Source organism: Mustela putorius, unplaced genomic scaffold (assembly GCF_011764305.1).
Source record: "Mustela putorius furo isolate JIRA1106 unplaced genomic scaffold, ASM1176430v1.1 tig00000174_pilon_pilon_pilon, whole genome shotgun sequence".
In the NCBI taxonomy this organism is placed as follows: Eukaryota; Metazoa; Chordata; class Mammalia; order Carnivora; family Mustelidae; genus Mustela; species Mustela putorius.
The window spans coordinates 1,911,523-1,935,207 of NW_025421304.1; the positions used below are offsets into that span (position 1 = coordinate 1,911,523).

Here is a 23,685-nt window from a genome sequence, read left to right on the forward strand (position 1 = left end):
CCTGCCTCTCTGCCTACTTGTGATCTCTGACTGTCAAATAAGTAAATAAATCTTAAAAAAGAAAAAAAAAGAAAGAAAGATCCTGAGCTATTGCCCTGCACTGAAGCTGCCTTCTTGGGAAAGAGCTATTCTCGACCTCAGTCAGTCCAAGCTAGCAGCTCGGCAGCTCAAGAGAGACCAGTAGCTGATCACAGAGCATAGCAAGGACATTGATAAAAAACTAACATGCCTCCCTCCAACCCTGAGGCGGCCTATCCTGCACTGGGCCTGGGATCAGCTCTACTCAGCCAATCAATGACTTAAGGGGGAACCTTCTTAACTCCAGTGGATGCCCAGATGATAAGCAGACACTGAGACACTGAAGCCCAGAGGCTGGGAGGGACAGAGGGAAGAGGAAAACCACTTTTTAATTTAATAAGCATTTACTGAGGCTCCTCCTGAGCTATGCTCTGAGGTGAACAATGCTGGGAACACAGCAGTGACAAAGACAGCTGCAAGCCCTGACTCACAGGCCTTGGTCCAGTAGGGGTAGAGAGACCTATCTTCAGTGACAGCCTGGGGAATCAGGGGAGACTCCTGGTGATCAAGAGGGCTTCCCAGAGAATTTATAAGGATAACCAAGGGAATACTGAGAAGAGCATTCAAAGAAAGGCAAGTGAGTGCATAGACAGAAGAGTGTGAAACAGACTGGGGAGTGGGAAGACAGGGATGGAAGGGTAGGCAGGCCAGATGATGCCATCTTTGTTGCCAGGCTTCATGGGCTGGACTTTGTCCCAAGGGCCCTGGGGAGTCAGGAGGGTTTCAAGCAAGGGAGAGACAAAGTCAGGATTGGCTTTTGTAAAAGTCCCCTGGCTACCTCATAGTGAGTGTACCAGAGCGGGGAGATGGGCTGGGAGCCCAAGGGAAGCTAGAGTAAGGAATTGCCACAGGCCGCTGGAGCATGGTAGGACGATAGAAACGGAGGAGGGGGCTGGTGAGAAGGACAGTCTGGAAGCTGAGTAGATGGGCCATCCGGCTGAGAGGCTGGATGGGAGGGAGACACTGAAGGGCGAGGCCCAGGGCCCTCGCTTGAAGAGGGGGGGCTCTGAGATGGTGCGGGGAGGAAATGCAGTTTTGGGGAGATACAAGTGTGGGACCCAGTGGACGGTACGGTATCAGAGGATTTCGAGGGAGTGGTGTCCAGGACACGTGGGGCCCGTGGTGGTGGTGAGAAGCGTGGAAAGAAGACAGCGAAACAGGGATCAGGAAGGGCCCACCACCTCAAACAAGTCTTGGGGCAGGCGGAAAAAGCGGGTAACATGTACCGCACAGCCGACAGCTCTGGGGTGGATATCGCTTTCTTTTCTTTCGCATCACGTCAGGGCTGTGGGGGTGTCTCTCAGAGGAGGGGGATGCTGCGCAAGCGCAAGCCACCGAAGCGCATGCGCCCCAGGTTCCCGCTCCACCGTGCCTGGGTCACGTGGTAAGCACTGCTGGAGCGCAACGGTAGGTACAAAGAGCTGTGGGCTGGAGCCTAGACTCCAGAATCTTCCTAGAGCTTACTGGGCCCTCAGACTAGACCCCACTGCCAGACCTCGGCCTTCCCTTGTATTCCTCCCTCCTTCCCACGCCTGGTGGCCCGCAGAACCTACCCGTTTTCAGACTCCGGCTCCCAGCCCACAGACATAGCCCTCAGGTCCCCTCCCATAGCCCACAGACCCCACCCCAGCACCCAGAGGCTTCCCACAACCTCAGTCCGTGTCCGCAACCGTCAGACCCTCTCCCAGCCCGCAGAGCCTGCCTCAGCGCCTTAGCCTTGCCCTGACCACCCTTCCTTCCACCCCCTCGCGTAGCTTGGAGACCCTACCCCTTCTCAGGCCAAGCCCTCAGGCCCCTCTTCAACAGACCCTTTTCCTAAACCACTAGTGTCCTTTCCAGAGCTCAGGTCCTGTCCCTGGAGCCCTTACACCCCCTCCCCCAGAGAGAATGCCCAGCCCCCAGACTCCCTTAGACCCCAGACCTGCCGGTCTGGTCGTTAGCTCTCCCTGTCCGACCACTTTCCCCATTCAAACACCTAACAGCAGAGCAGACTCCTCCTGAGTCTCCTCTCTTTCTCACGCGGCCTTCTAGGACTCCCAGCCGGCTCTGTATTTATTGCCCCCAAGAGGTACTATGTTTACTTCCGCCTCCCTCATAAGAAACCCCTAGGTGATCCCTGTCCAGGAGCTGAGTGAGGAGGCCGGAGCCCACAGATGCCCTCCCTGCGCTCTCGCTTCCCCATGGAGCTGGGCTCTGTTAGTGATCCAGAAGCCCAGCTGGGACGACTGCATCGCCTGGCCCTGGCTGGGGGCCCAGGATGGGGCCTCACTCGGCTCCTGCGGAGAGGTGAGGGTTCTTTTAGCTCCTGCAGCTACCTGTGGGGTGCAGCTCAAGAGGCTGTGTGGAAGGCGGGCCTTCAGTGGGCCAGTCACCAGCTGTGTACCAGGCACCTACTGCGCGCCAGCCTCTGATGTCCATGATGGGGATTTAGGGACAACCTTCTGGGTCATTGTGAATGAAATCTATCATGAGAATTTAAGAAAGTGGTGAGGATGAAGTAGATACACCAAAAAGGGTGGTTTTATGAGAGCCAGTCATGCAACCCCCCACCCCCCACCCCAGGGTGAAATAACCACTGCAAAGGCCTTGAAGTCAAAACAAATTGTTAAGTAGCAGCGGAGGGGAGGGGGACTCAGGGAGAGGGTGGAAGCTAAGAGGCACCAGCCACAGACAGGAAAGGGCCTCTGAAGTAGTGGTGAATTCTGTTATATTTTGTTCTATGTGTGATGAGAAGCCATTGGAGTTGTAGGGAGGAAATGAACATCTAATTTATAATTGATTTTTGTAAATCGATTGTGTTTTTGGCCACTTTCTGAACTTAATAGTTGAAATTTTTTACTCTTTTACAGTTTTTGTTACCCACAGATGGTTGACAGTTTGGTCTCAGCCCTTTAAACTCTAATTCTTTTTTTTTTTTTTTTAACCCCGTGTAAGTTGTTGGCCAGAACCCCCAAACTTGATTTTTTTTTTAATCTTTTTTTTTTTTTTTAAGATTTTATTTATTTATTTGTCAGAGAGAAAGCGAGCGAGATCGAGCACAGGCAGACAGAGTGGAAGGCAGAGTCAGAGGGAGAAGCAGGCTCCCTGCGGAGCAAGGAGCCCAATGTGGGACTCGATCCCAGGACGCTGGGATCATGACCTGAGCCGAAGGCAGCTGCTTAACCAACTGAGCCACCCAGGCGTCCCCAAACTTGATTGTCAATAGATATCTCTTTCCTTGTTTTTTATATTAAAGAGAATTAATCTGTATTTCTGCATTAAGTATTGTGGGTGCTCTGGGGTTTTGGTATATAATTTTTATAAAGTGAGGATGTTCCCATTTATTCTTAGTTTTTTGAGGTATTTGCCACCCCTCAGTCATAAGTAAGTATTGAATTTTATTTTTATTTAATTTAGTGACTCATCATTTACATATATCACCCACTGCTCATCATAACAAGTGTGCTCCTTAATAACCATCACCTATTTAGCTCATCTCCCCCCCCTCCCCAACTTCCCTCCATCAACGCTCAGTTTGTTCTCTGTCATTAAGAGTCTCTTATGGAAATTTTGAATTTTATCAGTTGCTTTTTCTGTATCTACTGAGTCAAGTGTGATTTTTTGTTAATTCATGAATGTGTTTTCTATGATTTTCTTATGTTGAATCATCCTTGATTTTGGGGAATAAATCAATTGGATAATCCCTTTTACTTTATTCAGGGGGTTAGCATATATGATCATAAGTGGAATTGAAATACAATTTTATTTTTGGTTCTGGAAACTTATGTGGTTTTGGAATTAAGGTCATTCTAGCTTCATAAAAAGAGCCTTGCTCTCCCTCTCTCTCGCTCTCTTTTTTGGAACAACTTGTATAAGATTATACATGAAATGATTACGGTTGTAATGATTATCTATATCATGCAGTGATTTGTGTTTTAAGAAGACCCTTCTATAGGCAATACACATGCAGAAAATCAGTTAGAATGCCTTTGCGAAAGACAGTGGGCTACTGGCTAAAATAGAAGGCAGTAAATGTGACATTCAGATGTTCTTAAAGGACCACCTTTAGAGGAATTTTGTGACAGTAAATAAGCTGGCTTAAGCCAAGTGCTTGATTGATTTTAGCCATATCTGCCTAGGACATAGGGAGTATGCATTTGCCCTCAGTAGGGAGAGGGTCAAGGGCCTCAAGGAAGAAGAGTTCAGGATAATGGGTGTGGAGAGGAGGGGTGAGAAGGAGGCTCTGAGCAGGATGGTGGGGGGAGGGGGTTGGCATAAGTGCAGTGCAGAGGAGGTTGTTTCTTGGATCCAGCTCTTAGAAGCAGAACTCAAAAATAAACTTGAGAGATTTCCTAAGAAAATCCAAGAGTTTGCTTTTCTTTTTCTTTTTTTTTTAAGATTTTATTTATTTATTTATTTATCTGATAGAGACAGAGCAAGAGAGGGAACACAAGCAGGGGGAGTGGGAGAGGGAGAAGCAGGCTTCCCACTGAGCAAGGAGCCTGAGGTGGGGCTTAATCCCAGAAGCCTGGGATCATGACCTGAGCTGAAGGCAGACGCCTAATGACTGAGCCACCCAGGCATCCCAAGAGTTTGCTGTTCTTGAAGAATTGGATGCTGGCCACATGGGACCCGTGTACATACACTGCAGTAGAGCTGGGTGGAGGCTGCCTTCCCTGGACGGTGCACGAGGCTCCTGTCAGCCGAGGTTCTGAGAAGTCCACGTCCCCCTCGCCCCTGGGGAACTTTGTGTGATTTTTGACACTTCTGGGGTGGCAGATGGGTGTCAGCATAGCAGGTGGTTTTCATCCCCTGTTGCAACTCTGTGGGCTCATTAACGGTGAGCACCTTGTTGAGACAGATCCTGAGTAGAGTCCCCTGTAATTGGAGGGTGGGGCTTCCAGGGTATACAGAGAGAACCTGGAGTCAAGGCTCACCCAGTCAAGGAGGGACTGCAGGGGCTGGGAATTGGCAGAGGTGTTGCATAGCGGCCCCCAGGACCTCTGCCTCTGGAGTAAAGGACAGGGACAGTCCTAAGCCTTGTTGCCCCTCAGTTGTCCAGGTGGATGGTGAGAACTCCGCTGGGCAGACGGGGCTCTTCCTCTCGGCGCTGCTGGGCCACAGCTCTGCTGTGCAGCTCTTGCTGACCTTTGGCGCCAACCCCAACCAGTGAGTGGACCGATGGCGGTGCCCCCACCGCTCCCCGGGGTCTGAGCCCCAGAGAGCCTGAGAGCCAGGCTTTCCTCCCCAGACACCCACTCCCTCATGACATCCTTCCATCCTGATGACCCTTCTGGCCCCAGTAATCTCCCCCTTGTTCTCTGGATTAACCCCCTCTTATCCAGCAGGGACTACTCCCATTCTCCTGCTACCTGCCATGCTCACAGTAAAGACCTCACCCTGTCCCCAAGTGACCCTCCTGTCCTGATGTCCACCTCCCATGTTCACCGCAACTCCTCTCATCCCTCAGTGCTCCCATCCTGCCACCTCTTGTCTCTTTCTTGCCTCTTTCCTAATGCATTTCTGTCCTTGTTGTTCCACTGCAGCCGCTGCCTCGATGGCAGCACACCTGTGCACGCAGGCGCCTTCTCGGGCCGCAGCCTGGTGATGCTGCACCTGCTGCAGGCAGGGGGTGACCTGCGTCTGCATGACCAGCAGGGTCGCACACCTTGGGACTGGGCTGAGCAGGGTGGTGCCAAGCAGAGCTGGGAGGTGAGCAGTGGCCCAGGTGGAGTGGGGGCGTATAGAGCTGGTACCCCCATCTGCTTCACTGCACACGTTCCCCGTCCAGGTGCTGGAGCTCTTAGAGCTGTGCCGAGCCCACATGTCGGCACTAGTGCATGACGATGAGTTGGTGGTCAGTGCATCCCTGGGCCAGTTGCAGGCCGGCTGTAGACACAGCCTGTGTGGCTCCCTGTCCTTGCCGTGGCGGGAGTGTGCAGACAGGTAACTACCCATATCCTAAAGCCCACTCACCCACTGCCCCCAGATGCCCTATACTTACTCCTGGACTTTCCTTTGCCCCAGGGCACCGAGACGAGAGCGCATCAGAAGACCCCCCCGAATTTCAGCCTTGGGGTTTGGCCAGGTAAGCGGGAGAGGTTGGGGGAGCAGGGAACATCCCTGTCTGCTTTGTGCATCATAATCCCACTCCCCATCCCCAGCTGAGCTGCCTGAGGCCACTGGGGCTGGTGACAGGCATACCCCTTGCGGACCCCAAGGAGCTGCTGCCAGCCCAAGGCGAGCCCGACCGCACCTACGAGAGCAGCTCCCACACCCTCATGGCCAAGTGAGAGCCCCTCCCACACCCCCTGCCTGGCTGTCAGCAGAGTCTGGGAGGTGTCTAGCTCTGCTCCTTCCCTCGTGGGAAGACCCCCATTTCAGATCTGTGCTCTTTCCCCCTCCGGCATTGTCTAGCCTCCTGTGGAGGGGCCACTCCGTGACAGCTCGGAAGCTGAAGGCACCTGAAGCTCAGCCGGATGTGCTGTTGGCTGACCTTCAGCACTGCAGGTATACCACCCCCAGCCTTGCTCTGAGGATGGCCCAGTCCCCCAGACCCATCTCCAGCCTGCCCTCCGGACTCAAGGTGTCTCATAAACAGGAGGCCAGGAGTGTGGCAGTGAGCCACAGTTACAGTTCTTCACTTCTGGGCCCGCACCTGGTATGGAGCCCTCCTACTGGAGTGACCACCCCCCACCTTCCTCCTTTAAAGTGGGTCCCAGGGCTGTGTGCTGTGTATTCTAGGTCACAGAGAAGTGACTGGGTGTAGGCAGAGGTACCCCAGATGGGGTATGAACTGGGTGCTGGCCCTGCAAGCCAGGTCTCAGTTTCTCCTCTGTCCGGTGGCTGATGTAGATCAGATGGTCAACCCCTGGCATGTGCTGATGTGCCGAGGAGCAGCCCCCACCACGCAGGTCAGGGCCTCCTTGTGAGTGGCCTGCTCTCCTCCTGCCCAGCACCCTGCACCACCCTAACCTGTTGCTGCTGATGGCACTGAGCCCCTCGGCCGACCTGTCGGGGTTGTGCCTCCTCTTCGAACCGGTGTGGCTGGGCTCCCTGCACGTGGTGCTGCACCCACGTGGGCCGAGTCCAGGAGGACCCCGTGCTGTGCCGGGGCTGCTGCCTGGCCACCTGCTGCTGCAGGTGCTGGAGGCGCTGCTGTTCCTGCAGGCCCGCTGGCACGCCCACGGTGGCCTTAGCTCTCACGCCGTGCAGCTGGTCCGGCCAGGCCTGGCCAAAGTGAGCAGCCTGGAGCACGGGCGGCCCCTGCACCAACACTGGCTGCAGCCCAGGTGAGCGCCCACTTCCCCCGCCTGCCTCATATCCCTGTCCCGTGGCCACTGGCTCACTAGGCCCCTCGGCCTCCACAGGCCACAGCAGGGCTACTCCCGGGGAGGCTCAGGTCCAGGGCTGCCCCCGCCTCCTGAACTGTACCCATGGCTGCCACTTGAGCTCATCTGCGGTGACACGCCTGCTGCCACCTCAGATCTCTACAGCTTCTGCATCCTGGCCCAGGAGGTGTTCACCGGTCAGTGATTGATCCTACACCCCAGCCCTGCTGAGGTCGTCCTCTGGGTCGGGTCCCCCAATCGTGCTTCCTCACAGGACAGCTGCCCTGGGCTGGGAGGAAGGGGCCTGAGGTGAAGGCTAAATTGGAGGCAGGTGAGAGCCCAGCCCTGGATCCCCTGGTGCCGGCCCCCTACCAGGCCCTGGTTCAGGCTGGGCTGGGCCTGGGGCCAGCCGACCGCTGGGGCAGCCTGCAGAACACTCGCTACCTGCTGCAGGAGGCCATGGCCCAGGTACGGGATATGCTGGCCGGCCGGGAAGTGACTGTGGAACCGTAGGCCGGACCCACATCACACACTCAGCTGCCTTTCCCCAGGACTCGGCTCCTGAGGTGAGCTCCCGGATGCACTGGACCACACGGTGCCCTGCATCTCAGGATTTCCTACCAGGTTAGAGGACATGGAGTGGGTGGTGGCTGGTGCTGAGCTCAGCTCTGCTCCCCCCATTCCAACCAACTGGTCTGTCCCCCCAGACACACTGTACTGTGAGGTGGCTCCCCGAACCAAGATTCCACCCAGGCCTGTACCCCCTGTGATGTCCCTAGGCCTCTCCCCATGCCAGGTAGGAGCCAGGGCAGGGATGTGGAGGACCAGAGGAGTTATGGGACACTGGGAAACCCATGACAGCTCCTGCTATTGTCTCCACAGGCCCTGAAGACTCCTGAGGTCACAGGCCGCAACAGAGTCCAGAGGGCCTCAGCCTGGGACTCAGACAGCAGCTTGACTCTAGGCAGCAGCCCGAGTCCCGGCTCCAGCCTCTACCCAGACTCCAGCCCTGCAGCCCGGGTCAGCCTGCACCACTGCCTGGAGCCCAGCTCTACAGTATGGATCCCCCCAGGGCCCTGTGCAACCACTCAGTTTGTTAAACCATGAGCCCTCACCCCAGTTGTCACCAGCCCATTTCCTCAGCTGCCTTGCCTTTGACCAGGGACCCCTCAACTGTCCTCTCACTGACCTGTGCCCCCTGACCAACCTGACTTCCCCCAGGGCCCTGCCCTACACTCCCAGCCTGCAGGACAGCCTCCCTGCTGGGGACCAGGGTTCTGTGGAGCAGTTTGAGAGGAACTCAGCCAAGATGCCAGCCGTGCTGGACCTTCCCGCCTTAAAGCCCACCCCCTGCCTGCTGACCCACAGAGAGGCCTCCCACCCTCTTGGAGGCTGCTGGCAGGGGAAGGCCCTGAGGGTGGGTGAGACAGAGGAACCGGAGCCTATCCCCTCGCCCTCCTCCCCCTTCCAGGCCCATCCCGAGCTCCAGGGCTACTGGGTGGCAGCTCCAGCCTTTTTCCTCTGCAGGAGCCCAGTACGGAGCTGATCAGAGGATGTCTCTTCTCCAGCCTGCAGAAGTGAGAAATGGGCCCTGCTGGGGGCCACCTGGGGCCCCTCCCTCATCCCTGTGGTGACCCTGGCTCCACCCCCATCCCACTACTCCCCAGGATGGACCTGCTGGAGGAGATCATAGCGGAGCTGCGGGGTGGATGCCCACTCGGAGACAAGCCCAGCTTTGACCCTGCTCCTGAAATCGATTCTTAGAGTGCCTGTGACTGCCTTTCTGCAGACACCGCCCCTTAGAGCCTCCCAGGACGGACTTCCCATGCAGCACTTGCTGAAATGATAACGTGATAAAGCAATCCATCTGTCTCTGCCTCTTTGTTCCCTGAGTCTGGCCCCAGCATGACACTACTGGCCGTGTTTTCACCATTTTTATTCATTAATTTTGTCAGATGGTTTAGTGGGAAGTGTGGGGGGAGATGGGCAGGAGCTGTTCCCCAATCCCCTGTGCACAGGTCAGGACAAGCTGGGGGCTCCTGGGAGAGGGAAGACAGGGTGTTGGCCTAGCCCTCAGATTTGTGCGGGAGCCCCCAGGAGGGGAAGTTGGTGGGGGGATGGGTGTGCCCTTCAGCCCGGAGTAGGGAAGCTATAACAGGTTAGGGACCCACATCAGAAACATGTTACAAAGTTAGAAACCTGGGGTAGGGGTCAGGAGCTCAAGAAAATACAAAACAAGGGATTGGATTGGGTCAATATCAGTGTGGGGGAAGGGAGGGGAGGAAGGTCTCTCCCAGCTGCGGCTCAGCAATAGCTTCGGGTCTGACCCTCAGAATGGAGGGACCAGCTGGGAGTGGGGTAGGGGGGTGGGGGACCAGCCCCCTCCCTTCCTTGCCCCCCATTCCTATACAAGGACCCTCGGTGGTGCTCGCCCCCCCTCCCATAGGCTGGTGGGGCTGCCCTGTACAGCAGGAGAGGCTCTGGAGGGCCCCATGGCGCAGGTACCCTGTGAGGGGTGTGGGGGCCCCAGGGGGCCCTCTGTTTCTGGGGTAAGCGGGGGGCCGGGGGGCCAGGATCTGAACGGCTCCGGGGGTGTGCAGGAGGGGAGGAGGAGCTGGAAGAGGCGGGTGAGGGACCCCTGGGCCCCAGAGCTAGATTAACATACAGAGGCTCAGGCCGGGTAGGGCGCCTGGTGGGATGCTGGGGGGCTGAGTAGCCAAGGTGGTCATGGGGAAAGCACGAAGGGGGTGGTGGGTAGCTGAGCAGGAAGTCAGGGGACCTGTGGAGTGGTGGCGATTGGCCAAGCAGGCCATATGAGGCATTGAGCCTATCTGGGGGCATAGAGCGAAAGGGACTCCAGGACCTAGTGGGGCCAGAGTAGGGGGTTCCCTCACCCGTCTCGATTTCATAGTATAGGTTCTCTCCCCTGTCAAGTGGTGCAGGGGGACCTAAGGGGCTCCTCCAGACCGGGGCTGGGGAGCTGGGCTGGAAGGATGGGGAACCTAGGGGGTACAAGCCTGGTTTGGGGACCCCAAGGAAGGGCGGCAGGCACTCCCGAGGGGCTGAAGAGAAGAAGCCAGGAGTAGGAACCTGTGGGGGGACAGAATACAGGAACCAAGCTGCCATCTGTGGCTCATCCCCATACCCCCTGCACCCTCCACCTCTCCTGAGCTGAGCACTGACCTGGGCAGGGCCTCTGAGTGCCCTCCTTGAGGTCCCGGGGGGCCGCTGGTTCCTCACCAGGCTCCCATCACTTTGTTGCCTTGGTAGGGAGGGTGGGGGTCCAGGAACCCAGGCACCTGAATGGGCTAGGGAGTTGGGGGCTGGCCCAACCCCTGAGGTCCCTGGGGGCTCACTGCCCACCTCCAGCGACAGTGAGCGGTGGAAAGGGGAGTGGGGAGCAGAAGGGGTGCTCCCATGCTCCTGTTGGCTCTGTCTCTGGGCCACCTGCTGAGCCCGCTCAGCCAGGGCCAGGGCCATGAGGCGTGCTGGGTTCTTGGGGGGTGGGGGTGGGGCCCCCCCAGGGCGCAAGAGCGACAGGGGTGGGGGCAGCAGCGGTGAATCCATACCAGGACCTACACAGAGAGGAATGGGAAGAGAAGTCAGCCAGGCTTGGATGCACCTTCAGGGTTCCTAAGGGCATGGGGTGGGCAGAGCAGGACTCACCATGCTGGCCTGGGGCTCCCCGGGGAACAGGCAGGGCCAGCTTGCTGCAGATCTCCTGTTGGCAAGTGTCACTCAGCTGGGCCTCGGCTCCGCGCAGCAGCAAGGGGATGAGATGGGGCCGCAGGCCGGGGTTGGGGCTGAGGGCCGGCGTTGGGGTGACTGAGGCAGGCGTTCCCCCGGCCCCCAGCAGCTCCAGGACAGCAGGTGGCACAGATACGGCCAGGGGTTCTGAGATGTCCAGAGCGGTGGGCGAGGCAGGGCTGGCGGCCCCACGGGGTGAGAGGGCCTGGGGTGTCACCTTAGGTGGGAAGGCGGAGGCAGGGGCTGGGGGTGCCGGGCTGGCGGGAGGTGCCGGGTCCCCTGGCGTGGGGCTGCTGCAGCGAAAGGTAAGGGGATCGAAGTCGAGCCCCCGGAGCCCCTCCAGGCAGCGGGGTGGGCTAAAGTCCAGCTCGTCACCATCATCTAGCCAGGCTGAGGTTCGGTGTGAGGGTGAACCAGAGAGTGCCGCCAGCCCAGCTGCTGAGGATCCGGAGGACGAGGACTCTGAAGAGGAGGAGGATTCGGAGGAGGAGGAGGAGGAGGACAGGCTCTCGCAGGAGCCAGCAGGTGCCGGGCCCACAGGGAAAGCGTCACTGCTGGAGTGGGGTCGCCGGAGCCTGTGCAGCCTCTGGAGGCCTGGAAGGGGGGCAATTAGGTGTCAGGGGTCAGAACTTCATAGGCATATGGCAGTAAGGATAGGGTACATCACCCAGTGGGCTAGGCTGGGGAAGTTACACGAAGAGGCATTCCCCTGGGTAGGGTCCCAGTGGCTGCAAATCCACGCACTATTCACACACAAAATGAGAAAGGAAAGAGATGGCAAGGCCATGATAAGAATCGTTCTACCCCCAAAGGCCAGTCTGACATCTGACAACCACAAGGCTTGTGAGCGGGAGACCAGCGGGACTCCCGAGCTCTCACTATCACTATCAGGAGTACAGACGTGACTGATTTTTTTTGGGGGGGGGCGGGCAGGGGGCAATTGGGCCTTGTCCTGTAAAGTTGAACATGAGCAAGGCCCACAGCGTGCCCCTCCCCTCGTTCCTGGGTGCCTGGAACACTCTCCAGAGTGTGGTGTGTAAGGAGTGCTCCCCAAAGCCCCCAAGCCCTCGGGAGGAGGATAGACAAGTGACTTGGGATGGGAGAGCCGCACATGAATGCCAGAGAGCAGCTAAGAGGCACAAGGCTGAGCAACACTCAGCTACGTGGTTGGCAGTGAGCGGGAAGTCAAGTTCCGCATCCAGCACCCTTTCTTCGGAGACCTTCAACATTTACAAAACAGCTAGGACTGTGCCATATGTTACACGGAGGCCTGCAGGGGATAAAATCTTAGAGCAAGGAGATGCTGCCCATGGAATCCAGGGCTGCCTCTGGTGGGAAGGAGCTTGCAACCAAGGGAGTGGGGCTCTTTCACTTCTGGCCAGTGGGCTCACAGGTGGTCGTTTCATTACTTAGATTTTTTTCCCAAAGGAATAAATAAAAACCTGCAAGGGCCCTGCCTGGACCAGTGATCACAGAGCATCATGAACCAAGGGTGACACTTTTTTTAACACACTGAAACTCATGTCCAGATTAGGAACTAAAGAACATCAAAAAGGAACCCCAAACCCACAAATTTGAAGTACATTTAGAGGCCACCCCAGGGCCGCCAGCCCTCCCAGCTCCTCCACCAGGCCGGGCCTGGGCCACCTGGCGCTCACCAGCCCCGCTGGCCTGCGATGACAGAGACTCCTCGCTTTTGGCAGATCTTAGCGTGACTGTGTCAGGTCGGCCACCTGCGAAAAGAGGCAGGATGGGCATGGGGCACTCCAGAGTGCCTCCCCTCCACCCCAACTCCCCACCCACTGCAGCCTCTGACCTGAAGGCTGCGGGGGTGCACGGGTGCCCCCCAGCCACGGTAAAGGCTTCTTTCGGGGGATGCTGGGGCCCCGGCCCAGTGCAAAGAAGGTCTTCCAACTGCTTCCCCCTGGCTTTCGCTGTTTCTCGCCTCTCTCCCCTTTCCTCCTGGGGTTTGCGGGAGACAAAGGAGAGAGTCAGAGGATCTGGGGCCTCCAGGCTGGCCCTGTGCTCCCCCAGCATTCCACTCACCTTTCCACAGGTGAAGCTGGGGCCTTGGGAGTGGTGGGCTCGGTGGGAGTCCCCAGCCGGCCCTGGGTCCGAGCTTGGGCTTCCTCCAGCGTCAGCAGGCGAGTGGAAGGGCCGCTGCCCGCAAGGGACTTGGGCCTGGGGAGGAGGCAGCGGCCTAAGGAGTTGGGAAAGGGGGCAGCTGTCAGCTCTGGGGGCCTCTCAAGGCCACAGGCAAAGCCAAGCGCCACAGCCCAAGCCCCGGCCCCGCAGCGTGCCCACCCGGGCTGGCAAGGCAGGGGGCCAGGGCGGATCAGGCGGGAATGGGTGGGCAGCAGGCAGGTGAGGAGGAGGAGTGAGGCAGGACGAGCTGATGAGGAGGCAGCTCCCGGCAGCCAGCGAGGGCAGCGGCTCTGGCTTCAGTTACCTCGGGCCAGAGGGCCCTCCGACGTGCTGAATCCTGATTGGGCTGGGGTCCGGGGTAGGGCGGGGAATCTGGGTGGGGCCAGGGCGGGGTCAAGTCTGGGGACCTCCCACCTCCTCCCTGGTGGCCCCAAGGCCCCAAGAGCCCCCGGGAGCTACAAGGGGTGAAGGAAGAACGATGTCCGGGCCAAGAAGTGGGGATCCTGAGCGTAGGAGCTGAAATGAGAAGGTGGGGGGAGGGGAGGGAGAGGCCGGGGCGGGGTCCTCAAGGAGCCAGGAGGGAAGTCCAGCTTCAGTGGGGTAGGGATAGGGCTGGGAGCCCACCTGCCCTCCCACTGCAGCCCTAACAATGAGGGGGCAGTAGCCAGGACATCAGGGGGTGGGATGAGCATACCTGCAGGGTCGAGGCCAGCAGAGGTGAAGGTGTCACTAAACAACACATCCACATGGGTGAGCAGGAATTCCACCACCACAGACTGCACCCGGACCTCCCGGAAGGCTGCTGCCCCACCCAGCCCCACAGACTCCAGTTCCATGGACCTGGATGGGACAAGGGGGAGGGGTGCCAGGTGCTTTGAGCCCAGCTGGCAGGTTCCAGCTAGGCACGATGGGAAGTCAACAGAAGAAATGACAGTCATCCAAAACCTCTGACCTCATCAAAGTGATCACATCCAGAATTGGGTTCTCAACCTTTCCTCAACCCCCTCCCTCCCTGCCTTCCCCATCTCAGTGCTCAGGCCAGACACATCCGGGTGATGCTCCTGACCCCTCTCTTTCCCCTCACACCTACATCCAGCCTCTCAGCAATCCCTGTCTGCTCCATCCACAAAAATCTCTCCAGATTCTAAACTCTTCTCCCCCACTTTCCCCACGGTGGCCCAGCCTCTATCCTCCCACTCCCAGACATCACAGCGGCTCCTCCCTGGGTTCCCAGGTTATCCTGCCCCCTGCAGTCTGCTCCAGGCCACAACCAGAGGGAGCCTGTGACCCCATCAGGGCCCTGCAGGCTCAGAACCTCCCCTGCTGCACCTCTCTCCTGGCAGAAGCAAAGTCCTTACCATGACCTGGAACCCAGAAGTTACTGCTCTGGCTGGTCCCGTCATCACTCTGACGTTGTCATCTCCTCCCCCTCAACTACTCACTCACTCCCTTGCTCCCTCCCGCCACCCTGGGCTCCCTGCTGGCCTTCTAGCACAGAAGTGCCTTTCCAGCCTCCAGACATTGGCACTTGTGTTCCCTTAGCCTGGTCTGCTCCTCCCCACAAGTCCACATGGGTCCCCACCCTCGCCTCCGGCAGGTCTTGACCCAAATGTTACCTTCTCAATGGAGTCTTCCTCACCCACCTTATTTAAAATTGTTAAAGCTTCCTTCTCTCTCTTTTTTTTTTTCTTTGTCCTAATAGTTCTTATATCCACCATCTCACGGACCACTTAATTCACGCAGAGCAGAGAGCTCCTCTGTCTCGGTCACCATCAAATCCTCTGGGGCTCACTTCTTATGAAAGCCTCGCCTGCCCCTCTAAAATTTTCAAAATTCCATGGCCACATGCATCTCCTTTCCCTGCTTTGTCATCTTTCTCCTTGGAACTCGTCACCATCACACCACACTCTCTAGTTTTCTTGTTGCTAGCTCATTGTCCATCTCCGCCATGAAAATGTGAGCCTAGGAGCACAGGTTCTTGCTCACTGTTGGGTCCTGGGTCCCTTGGCTGAGAACAAGAGCCCGCACCCAGGGGGTCCTTAGGAAGTATGTGTGGAATGAAGTGAAAGAGAGAACAGAAGCTGGGTGGGTTCTGGGTGGGAAGTGTGGGGCCGACTTGAGGCCCAGCTTGTGGAAGGAAGCTGAGGGGGTCAGGCTGGTGGGCTGCCAGCTCACCGTAGCAGGTTGGGCGCCCAGACGATGGCCAGGTTGCGGGCATGCATGCTGGTGTTGGCACTGTGTCTTGCCATGCGGGCCAGGTGCCTCAGCAGGTACTCCAGGGTCCTGGGGGTGGTAGTGGAGGACGACACCTGAGCCTCAGCTCCCATGGGACCCCCCCACAGGCCTTCCCTGCCCCTTCTGGCTTACCTGTAGTGAGGCGGGGGCAGCTGCTGGATGACATCGTGGACACGCACCAGGCGCTCCTCCTCCCCGGGCACGGACATGGCTTCCTGAGAGGAAGCACAGGCGTGACGGGGGCTGGGCCGGGGCATCCCAGCACCCTCCAACCTTGCCAGCTCCCTTACTCACGCTGAACTTCCCGTAGAGCTGGTATGTGAGCAAGGGATTCGGCAACTCCCGGAAGTAGAGCTTGCAGAGGGAGGACACGCTGTGGATGTCCTGCAGGAAGGCAGGGCCAGACAGTTCAGGGATCCTCTCGCTGTCGAACTCATGCCTGAGGCCACCAGGTCAAGGAGAAGAAAGACTCAGGTCAGAGCTGACCCACCTGGCCATGTTCTTCCCCCACCTCCCAAAGGGTCCACAGACAGAAGCAACTCTCTTCCTGTGCTGGGCTCTTCAGAGGTAGTACCTTACAGAACTCCCTAACAACTCTGTGTGCCCCACCAAGCGTGCCCCATTTTACAGAGGATGACACTGAGGCTCAGGTGGGAGGTGCTCCTGCTTGTGGCTACCCGAGGTCATCTGAATACAGAACGTGATCACAACGCTACTCCCACGAAGTTGTCATTCTCCTGGCTTCAAGAGGTCACTGGAAAATGTGGCCAAAATCCTAGCAGCCCCTGCTCAAAACTTTCTGGTTGTGTCCACTGCTCTTGGGTAAATGCCATCTCGTGTGACCCTTTCTTTGCCTCATCTCGCAGAGCCCCAGGCTCCATACTGTTACCTCGCGCGCCTCCTGTTAGCCCCAGGACTCCTGCCTCACTGCCTCCCACCTTAGACGGTTCACGCTGTCCCTCCCCAGCTCAGACCCCTTCCTCTGAGTAAAAGGCAAAATCCTAACAGTATCTGAAAGGTCCATTTACTCCAGGGACATGAGCTCCTGCTGCTTTCCCCTGTACTCACTGTGCCTCAGCTTGGCTGTCACTTCCTCAAGAAAACCCTCCCTGCCCCCAGCCCCAGTCCGACCCCACTCTAAGCTCTCCTAACCGCCACCCCCCCACACCCTCCATAACTCTGTGTCCCCAGCACATGGCACAGGGCCTGGAAGAGAGATGATGCTCAGTGAGTGTTTGCGGAAGGGCTTGGTGGAAGGCCCTCACCGTAGCCTCTGGATGTTGGATGACACTCCTGAGAGCCGGTAGATTCCATCCACCACCCCGTGGGCCTCGATAAACTCAGAGCAGCAGCGAAGCACCTGGGGCACTGGGAGGAAGCAGGGGCTCAGGTCTGGGCAGGCTGTAACGGGGCGGGAGAAGCGGGCTGGGCAGGTGGACATGGGGCCTCACCATCTTGGCCTGAATTACTGAGGTGCTCGCCAAGGTCACAGCCAAACACCCTCTGCCGCAGGATGCCCCGCTGCCGCAGCCGCTGCCGAGAAGGGCGGGAGCGCATGAAGGTTCTGAGGAGGCCCGCTAGCTTCCCACGTGGCCGGGGCACAGCTGTGGGAGTAAAGGCAAGTCACAGAGGGTCAGTGTGACCACTGGTCTCATGGTGGGTGGGGTGGGCAGGGGCCTGCCCTCTTGTCCCATTACCTGAGGTCAGAGAGGAGACACCCTGGGGCGTTGGGACACCGCACTGGGCACCATCAGCTTCTGTGGGGTGAACAAAGGGTGGAAAGACTGGATGATGGGCAAAGAAGGCAGGGAAGCCTCCCCATTTTGTCCCTGGCACTTACCTCCCTTCAGTCCTGGACCAGGCCGCTCCGTAAACAGTTCCACACACTCACTGGGGAAGAAACCAACCTGAGGAGGGTTTGGGGTCAGTGAGTGGGCCACCCTAGCTGGCGCGGTGCCCTGGCCCTCCCATCCGCCCGAGCCAGGCTCACCTGGAAGCCTCGTTTGCCCCGCCACCAGCTCCGATCCTCAGTGGGCGGCATGTCGATCACGGAGACAATGTCTCCCACCTGGGAGAGGGATGGTCATTGGAGGGAGGGTCAGAAGGGACAAGGGAAGTGGGGAGCCCAGCCGGAGTCTGCTTCCCCATAGCCTCACCTCGAAGGACAGCTCGTCTGGTGCCTGGGCTGTGTACCGCTTGATGACGTGCGCGGCGGCCACTGCGGGGATGTTGAGGGAGGCCTCCTCACTGAGGAGCAGGCGCCGGCCATGGTTGTCCAGCTGAGGTGGGGAGAGACCACGAGGAGGAGACAATAAAGGCAGAGAAGTTTCCTCCAGGCCAGGAGGAGGCCACTACCTGTCCCCCACCTGAGAGCCTCTGTTGGTCAGAGCTATGGGTCAAACACCTAAACTCTTGTCCAACAAAGCCCCTCCGCCCTTCTCATGTCCTGGGACACCCCGGTGCCCTCATCCTCCGTAGCAGACAAGCTCACCTCCTCTCTGAAAACCTGGTTGGAGCCACTGTGGGCCCGGTGTTCTAGGAGTTACAGTCATACCTATTTCTAACTGATAGATCCTGAAATGCTTACATGCGCACAGTCCAATGCCTGCTCGCTCGCGCGCACACACACACACACACACACACACACACACACACACACGTTCATTCTCCCTCACAGGCATGCCCACACAGACACTGAAATACCAGGGCCTCCTCCACTCTGGCTCGTTTCTTTCCTGCACCCACACACACTTGCAAACTGGTCCTCGCTCCCTCCCAGCTCCAAGCCCCCCTTCCTGGGCGCACCTCCATCCAGGTGAGCACAGGCCCGCAGTTGAGGTTACTGTCCACCAGGCCCGACAGGGTCTCCAGGTACTGCAGCAGCAGGGGTACCAGCATCTGGGGGCAGGTTGTTGGGGGGCTATTGTGAGGGGACCTTGAGAGAGTTCACTGCCCTTCTCTACTGCCCTAGCTCACCTCTAGGCAGGGCTGGGATTCAGCCTGAATGCATGGTGCCGCTCCACTGGTAAGCACTGACCTATTTCCGTATCAGTTAGTAAATGGGCTGCCAGGCTCCTGTGTGCCCGCACTGGGCGGGGCCCCGCTGACTCTCCCACCGAATCCCCTGGAACACCTCATCATCCTAAAACTGAAAGGAGCCTCCCTGCTGCAGCTTCATCATGGGCCTCTCCCTTCCGACTGGTTGGAACCTGGGCCATAGCAGTGTTTAAGTATTTCACTATCCTCTCTTGACGGCTTCCCACATTGCTCAGGAGGACACACCATAGCTGGGGGGCAGGGGGCTGAGACAACCAGCAGGTTACCTGGGCAGCTCTGGCACCCTCTGGGGGTGGAGGGAGCTCTGGGAGGCAGGAGAACCTCCTGTCAAATATGCACCGGTGTAGGTGGGCATCCAGGGATCGGAAGTCATCGTAACTTCGGAGAACTGGCCAGGAGCGGCCCTGTGGGGACAGGAGGGACAGAAAGGACCAGTAGTCCCATTACACTGAGCTGGAAGCCACAAAGACCAATCTGTCAGGCCAGATGAGAAGGGGGTGGCCTCACCTGACAGGTCACCTGCACCCCAAACACCAGCTCATTCTCTCCAGAGAAGCTGGGGCCTTCGCGCTCTGGAGATAGCAGGAGCTGCAGAGGGAAACAAAGGCCCAGGGAGGGGCCTCACTTTTGTTCCAGTCCTGATCTTTCCAGGTGGGCACTATCTAGAGATGGGTCTGCAACCCTGGCCTTGGCCTCCCTGAGGGCAGGGCCTGGTAATGTCTCAGAGTACAGCGTCCTGGCACAGAGCCTACACCTAACAAAAGGTTAGGTGAATGAATAAAGAAATGAACGAATGAATGAACCGTGCTCCCCTTCCGCCCTGTGACTCTTGCCACTGACTGCTCAGGTGGGAGGAGCACCTATTCCTGAGACAGGTTTTAAGGGTAAAGTGGCTAATATTGCTTCAGGGCTGGGGAAGCTCTCACCCTCCCACCTGGTGCAAAGCCCTCATACCTGAATATGGCCAAAGTCAACATTCTCGTAGTGGAAATGGGCACAGTCGGCCAGCCGGGGGAAGGGACCTCGAGGAGCCGAGAGCCTGGGGGACAGGTACACATCACTGGTGGCTCCTGCATTCAACCCCCCTCCTAAGCTGAACCTCACCCTCATCTCTCACCTTTTCCCAGGCTTCCCCTTCACACTGGGCCCCCCAGTGTGAGGCAAGGGCTGCACTGAGCCCTCCCCTGGGCCATCCAGGCTGTCAGTGCTGCGAGCCTGTAGAACAGAAAGAAGAATCAGAGGCCTCCAGAGATGGGAGCAGAGAGACAACGGGAGCATTGTTATCTGTGAGCCTGGGCGCAGAGGCCCGAATTGCTCCATAGGCTGCCCTAAGCATGGAGCAAAAGGGTAGGTCAAGGAGAGGTGAGAGCAACTAAGGGTGGGCCTGCTTCTTTGTGTGTGGTCTGGGGTGGGGGGCTGGAAGAGCACAGCCTGAAGGTGAGGGAGAGAGAGCACATGCTGGTACCATCTCTCCCTGTTTAAAGCCCTCCTTTAGCCCCTGCGGAGTATAGTCATGCCCCCATGTGCCTCTCCACACCTTTTATTGATGTCTGGACAATCACAGCTCCCATCTTATCAATCTTCCTGCTTCCAACCTCTCCCCTCCTGCCAGCTTCTTCATAGCAAGCGCCAGTATAATTTTCATACCACACATATCTGCCTGTCTCTCCACAGATCATAGACCTTCAACGGCTCCCTGTTATCTTCAAGATAAAAGTCTGAATTCTCAGGTCTGTTTACCTCTCCAGTCCCATCTTCCCCCTTCGGCCTCCACTCCGGAAGCTTTCAAACTTTTAAGAGTCCAACAAAAGCACCATCTTCTCATTTCCTCCTAGGCCTTTGCAAAGGTAGTTCCCTCTGCAGGGAACACTCACTCTTCCTTATGCTTTCCATAGGTTCCGTCCTCCTCATCCCTCAGGTCTCATCTCTCTCATTCCCTGTCCTGGAAGTGTTAGCCTGCGTTTCTAGACTCCTCTATCCCCTGAGGTTCTCCCATCCCAGCCCTGAGCACTCTGAGATACCACAGGTGACAAGTCCATCTCCCCCCACTGGACTGTGACTTCCCCAGGATCAGCGACCCAGCACAGAGCTGGGCACAGAACTGATGCTCCTCACAAGGAAGGTTGAGCCTAATTCTTCTCTGGGTCCCAGTGCCCACTCACACAGCAGGAGCTGAGTAAGATCTGATGAATAAATTAACCAGCTGCCAGATCGGTATTTCCCAGGCCAGGCTCTAGCCACTCCCTCCTTCATATCCCTGCGACCCCGGGTTCATCCTTGGGTCTCACCCTCGGTTCTGTCCCTCTCCAGCCCATGAAGCTCCCCAAGGCAGGACGGGACGTGAATTTCTTTGCGTCTGGAACATGGGCTCTGCCAGGAAGTATCAGGGAATGTCTGTTAAGTGAGCGAATGAGGGAATGAATGGATGAATGAGCAGGAGCAGCATGGTGGGAGGAGGAGATGGTGGGGAGGGAGGGTGAGGACAAGAAGATGGAGAAGGACCCTAGGATCTAGCCAGAGGTACACTGCTAGTGTGGGATTGGGGTGTAAGGGCAGGGGAGATGCTGGAAAGGCCAAGGCTCAGGCCGATGGAGGGGTAGGGGAGGGTTGATTGAGAGGGAGCAGAACGGAGTGAGAATGAGAAGAAAAGGGTCAGGCTGAGGATGGAGCCGGATGGGGGTGGGGCTCAAGAACAAGAAGGGGGCTGGTGGTAGGAGGGGGAGGGGGCTAGCCAGGGAGGGATGGAGGTTGGGAGAAGACGCTGAGGATGGCTGTGGGATGGGGGATGGCGAAGAACCCAGGAAGCTTCGGCAGGTCCCGGGGAGGGGGCAACCGGCGGTGCGGGTCCTTCCCGGGACTAGCCCATCCCCCCAAGCCTGGGTCCTCGGCCACTGTCACCTCCCTCCAGGGCGTGGAAGGGGATGCACACTGAGGGGGCGGGGCCGGGTTAAGAGCTCGGGCCCAAGACCCGGGACGAGAGGGACCTCGACGAGGGGTGAGGGGCGGCGCAGGCCGCGGGCTCGGGCGGGGCCGGGGGCGGGGCGCGCGGGGCGGGGCCGCGCGCGGACAGACTGACACGCAGACGGACTGACGGCCGCGTGGGCCCCTCACCACCATGGTAGCGTAGCCTCTTCAGGCGCCGGCTGCGCTCGACCCCTCGCTCGTCGTCCTCGTCGCCGCCGCCGCCGCCATGGCGACACAAAGGGGAGGGCGCGAGCCGCGCGCGGGCGGCTGCAGGCCCCGCCCCTAACGGCTGCCCGTGGCTTCGGCGCGCGCCCCACGGAGGCGGGGGCAGCGGGGACGCGGCGCCGCTTCTCATTGGCTCCACCCTTGGCCTTAGGGCGACGCCCCGCCCACCTGTCGGCTTTTCATTGGCTTAGGCTTCGGTCCCATCCCTGGCTCGGTGCCTTCGGTCCCGCCCAGCGAAGTTTGACAGCGCCGCGCCCATGACTGCTCTTCATTGGCTCCCATTGCCCTCCTGAGACACACCCCTAGGTTCTTTATGCTTTGCTTCCTACACTTCTAACACTAAGCATTGAGCCCTCCCCTTAGTCCACTCTCAGTGACCAGTCCTCTGACACTTTTTTCCCCCTTTGACACTCTTAGTTGGGTTCTTCCATGGCCTCAGAGCTTTTCTCCATCCCCAGGCAGCTTTTCAACGTCTCAATCCTGTAGCTCCAGCTTGTCAGTCCTGACCCTGACACCGCCCACAGAATACTGAGGGCATTTGCCCATGGACGGTTTTCACAGACTCAGATACCCTGCCTGGGACGTTATCCTAGGCACTCTGAGACTCGGCCTTGCCCTGCCCACTGGATATTTGCCCTTGCCTCCTGCTCTACTGCTTCTTGCAGGCCGGCCTCCAGCTTTGACTCCTTTTTCCTAGGAACTGGTTTAGCCCGCAATGCCAGAAACAAGACCACACCTCCCATAAAGCCAGTCCCAATCGTTCTGCCTCTGACTTGAGCCAGGCCCCAAAAAGGCTATTAACAACGCCCTTTCCGAGAGAACTTTTCCCCTGGTCGTGTTCTCAACAGGGGCCCTCACCTCAGAGAGCACCGCTTTGATTTATTCACTCTTTCAAAAACTCTAGTTACTTACGTTGTGGCTACATCAGTAACCAAAACAAGGGAAAATATATCCTGCTCACATGGGGCTCAGAAGCTGGTTGGAGAAAACAATGAACAAAATATTCAAAAATATAGCAAATCAGAAGGTGATAAATTCTAAGGATAAAAAATTAAGCCAGGATTGGGGAAAGGGAATGCTGAGGAGGGCTCAATTTAGAGTTACTTATTTCAGCTTATTGAACTTGCAGACTTCACTCCCATTGCAGGGATTTCTTACATGATGTTCCCGTTGCCTGCAGTCTTTAAAATGACTGCAAATTCCTTGACACGGATTTCATGAAAAGCTGGAGTCTGTGTCCTCTACCCCTTGAATCTGAGCAAGACTGACAACTTCAACCAACAGAGAATAGTGGAATTGACATTATGCTATATCTGAGGCTAAGTTGCAAAAAAGCAATGCATCTTCCTTTTTGTCTGCTGGAACGACTAGCTCTAGAGCTTTGTGGCATCATGTGAGAAGTGCACCTATGGCCAGGAAGCCATGCTTTGAGGAAGCCCAAGCCCTGTGGAGAGACCATGTGTAAGCACTAGAGTCTATAGTTCCATCTGAGCACAGCCTTGGAGTCATCTGAGCCCTGGTGCCGGACTTGTAAGTGGAGAAGCTCCAGAAATTCTGTCCCTGGCTGTCAAGTCACCTTTGCGTCTTTCTAGCTGAACCCCTAGACATCATGGAGTAGAAATAAGCTGTCCCCAACTGTGCCCTGTCTGAATTTCTGATTCACAGAATCCATGAACAATAAAATGATTGTTTTATGCCACTAAATTTTGGGGATGATTTATAATCCAGCAATAGTAATTAGGATGGCTTTTTGTCAATGAGTTAATTCCTACCTGTCTCAGCTTAAGTTGTAACTTCCTCAGAAATTCTTCTAGGCTCCAGTCACCCCCAACTAGATCAAGTTCTGCTACTATAAACATCTTTTATTTCTCTTTATATCTAAACAGCAATTTCCTTTTTTAAAAAATGTCATTTAAATGTATGG

General features: G+C 57.3%; 2 protein-coding genes across 6 annotated transcripts; one reads left to right on the forward strand and one right to left on the reverse strand.

Annotated features, from left to right (window-relative positions):
* Positions 1-5: 5 nt before the first annotated feature.
* Positions 6-9,250, forward strand: LOC101670183 (inactive serine/threonine-protein kinase TEX14-like). Of its 2 annotated transcripts, XM_004765113.2 has the most exons (16): positions 6-1,485; positions 2,110-2,364; positions 5,112-5,226; positions 5,604-5,769; positions 5,849-6,003; positions 6,085-6,145; positions 6,222-6,346; positions 6,475-6,567; positions 7,014-7,349; positions 7,428-7,585; positions 7,663-7,856; positions 7,940-8,012; positions 8,096-8,184; positions 8,271-8,444; positions 8,916-8,965; positions 9,056-9,250. In XM_004765113.2, the coding sequence occupies exons 2-16, from the start codon at positions 2,232-2,234 to the stop codon at positions 9,150-9,152; spliced, it is 2,019 nt and encodes a 672-aa protein (XP_004765170.1). In that variant the 5' UTR covers positions 6-1,485; positions 2,110-2,231; the 3' UTR covers positions 9,153-9,250. The 2 variants fall into 2 exon arrangements, with proteins under 2 accessions (XP_004765170.1, XP_004765174.1); XM_004765117.2 differs by having other exon boundaries at positions 6-2,364; positions 7,842-8,012.
* A 57-nt stretch (positions 9,251-9,307) lies between these two features.
* Positions 9,308-21,839, reverse strand: ARHGAP33 (Rho GTPase activating protein 33). 4 transcript variants are annotated; one of them, XM_045075922.1, is made up of 22 exons: positions 21,684-21,839; positions 20,861-20,942; positions 19,690-19,787; positions 19,527-19,611; positions 19,080-19,160; positions 18,839-18,976; positions 18,321-18,413; positions 17,672-17,794; positions 17,506-17,583; positions 17,356-17,422; positions 17,213-17,272; positions 16,967-17,119; positions 16,781-16,883; positions 15,810-15,954; positions 15,648-15,730; positions 15,456-15,563; positions 13,975-14,120; positions 13,182-13,335; positions 12,952-13,097; positions 12,794-12,868; positions 11,055-11,729; positions 9,308-10,963 (listed from the first exon to the last, which is right to left on the reverse strand). In XM_045075922.1, exons 2-22 carry the CDS (start codon positions 20,885-20,887, stop codon positions 9,693-9,695), a joined length of 3,909 nt encoding a protein of 1,302 aa, XP_044931857.1. In that variant the 5' UTR covers positions 20,888-20,942; positions 21,684-21,839; the 3' UTR covers positions 9,308-9,692. The 4 variants fall into 4 exon arrangements, with proteins under 4 accessions (XP_044931857.1, XP_044931856.1, XP_044931858.1 ...); XM_045075921.1 differs by having other exon boundaries at positions 20,861-20,966; XM_045075923.1 differs by lacking the exon at positions 20,861-20,942.
* Positions 21,840-23,685: the final 1,846 nt, after the last annotated feature.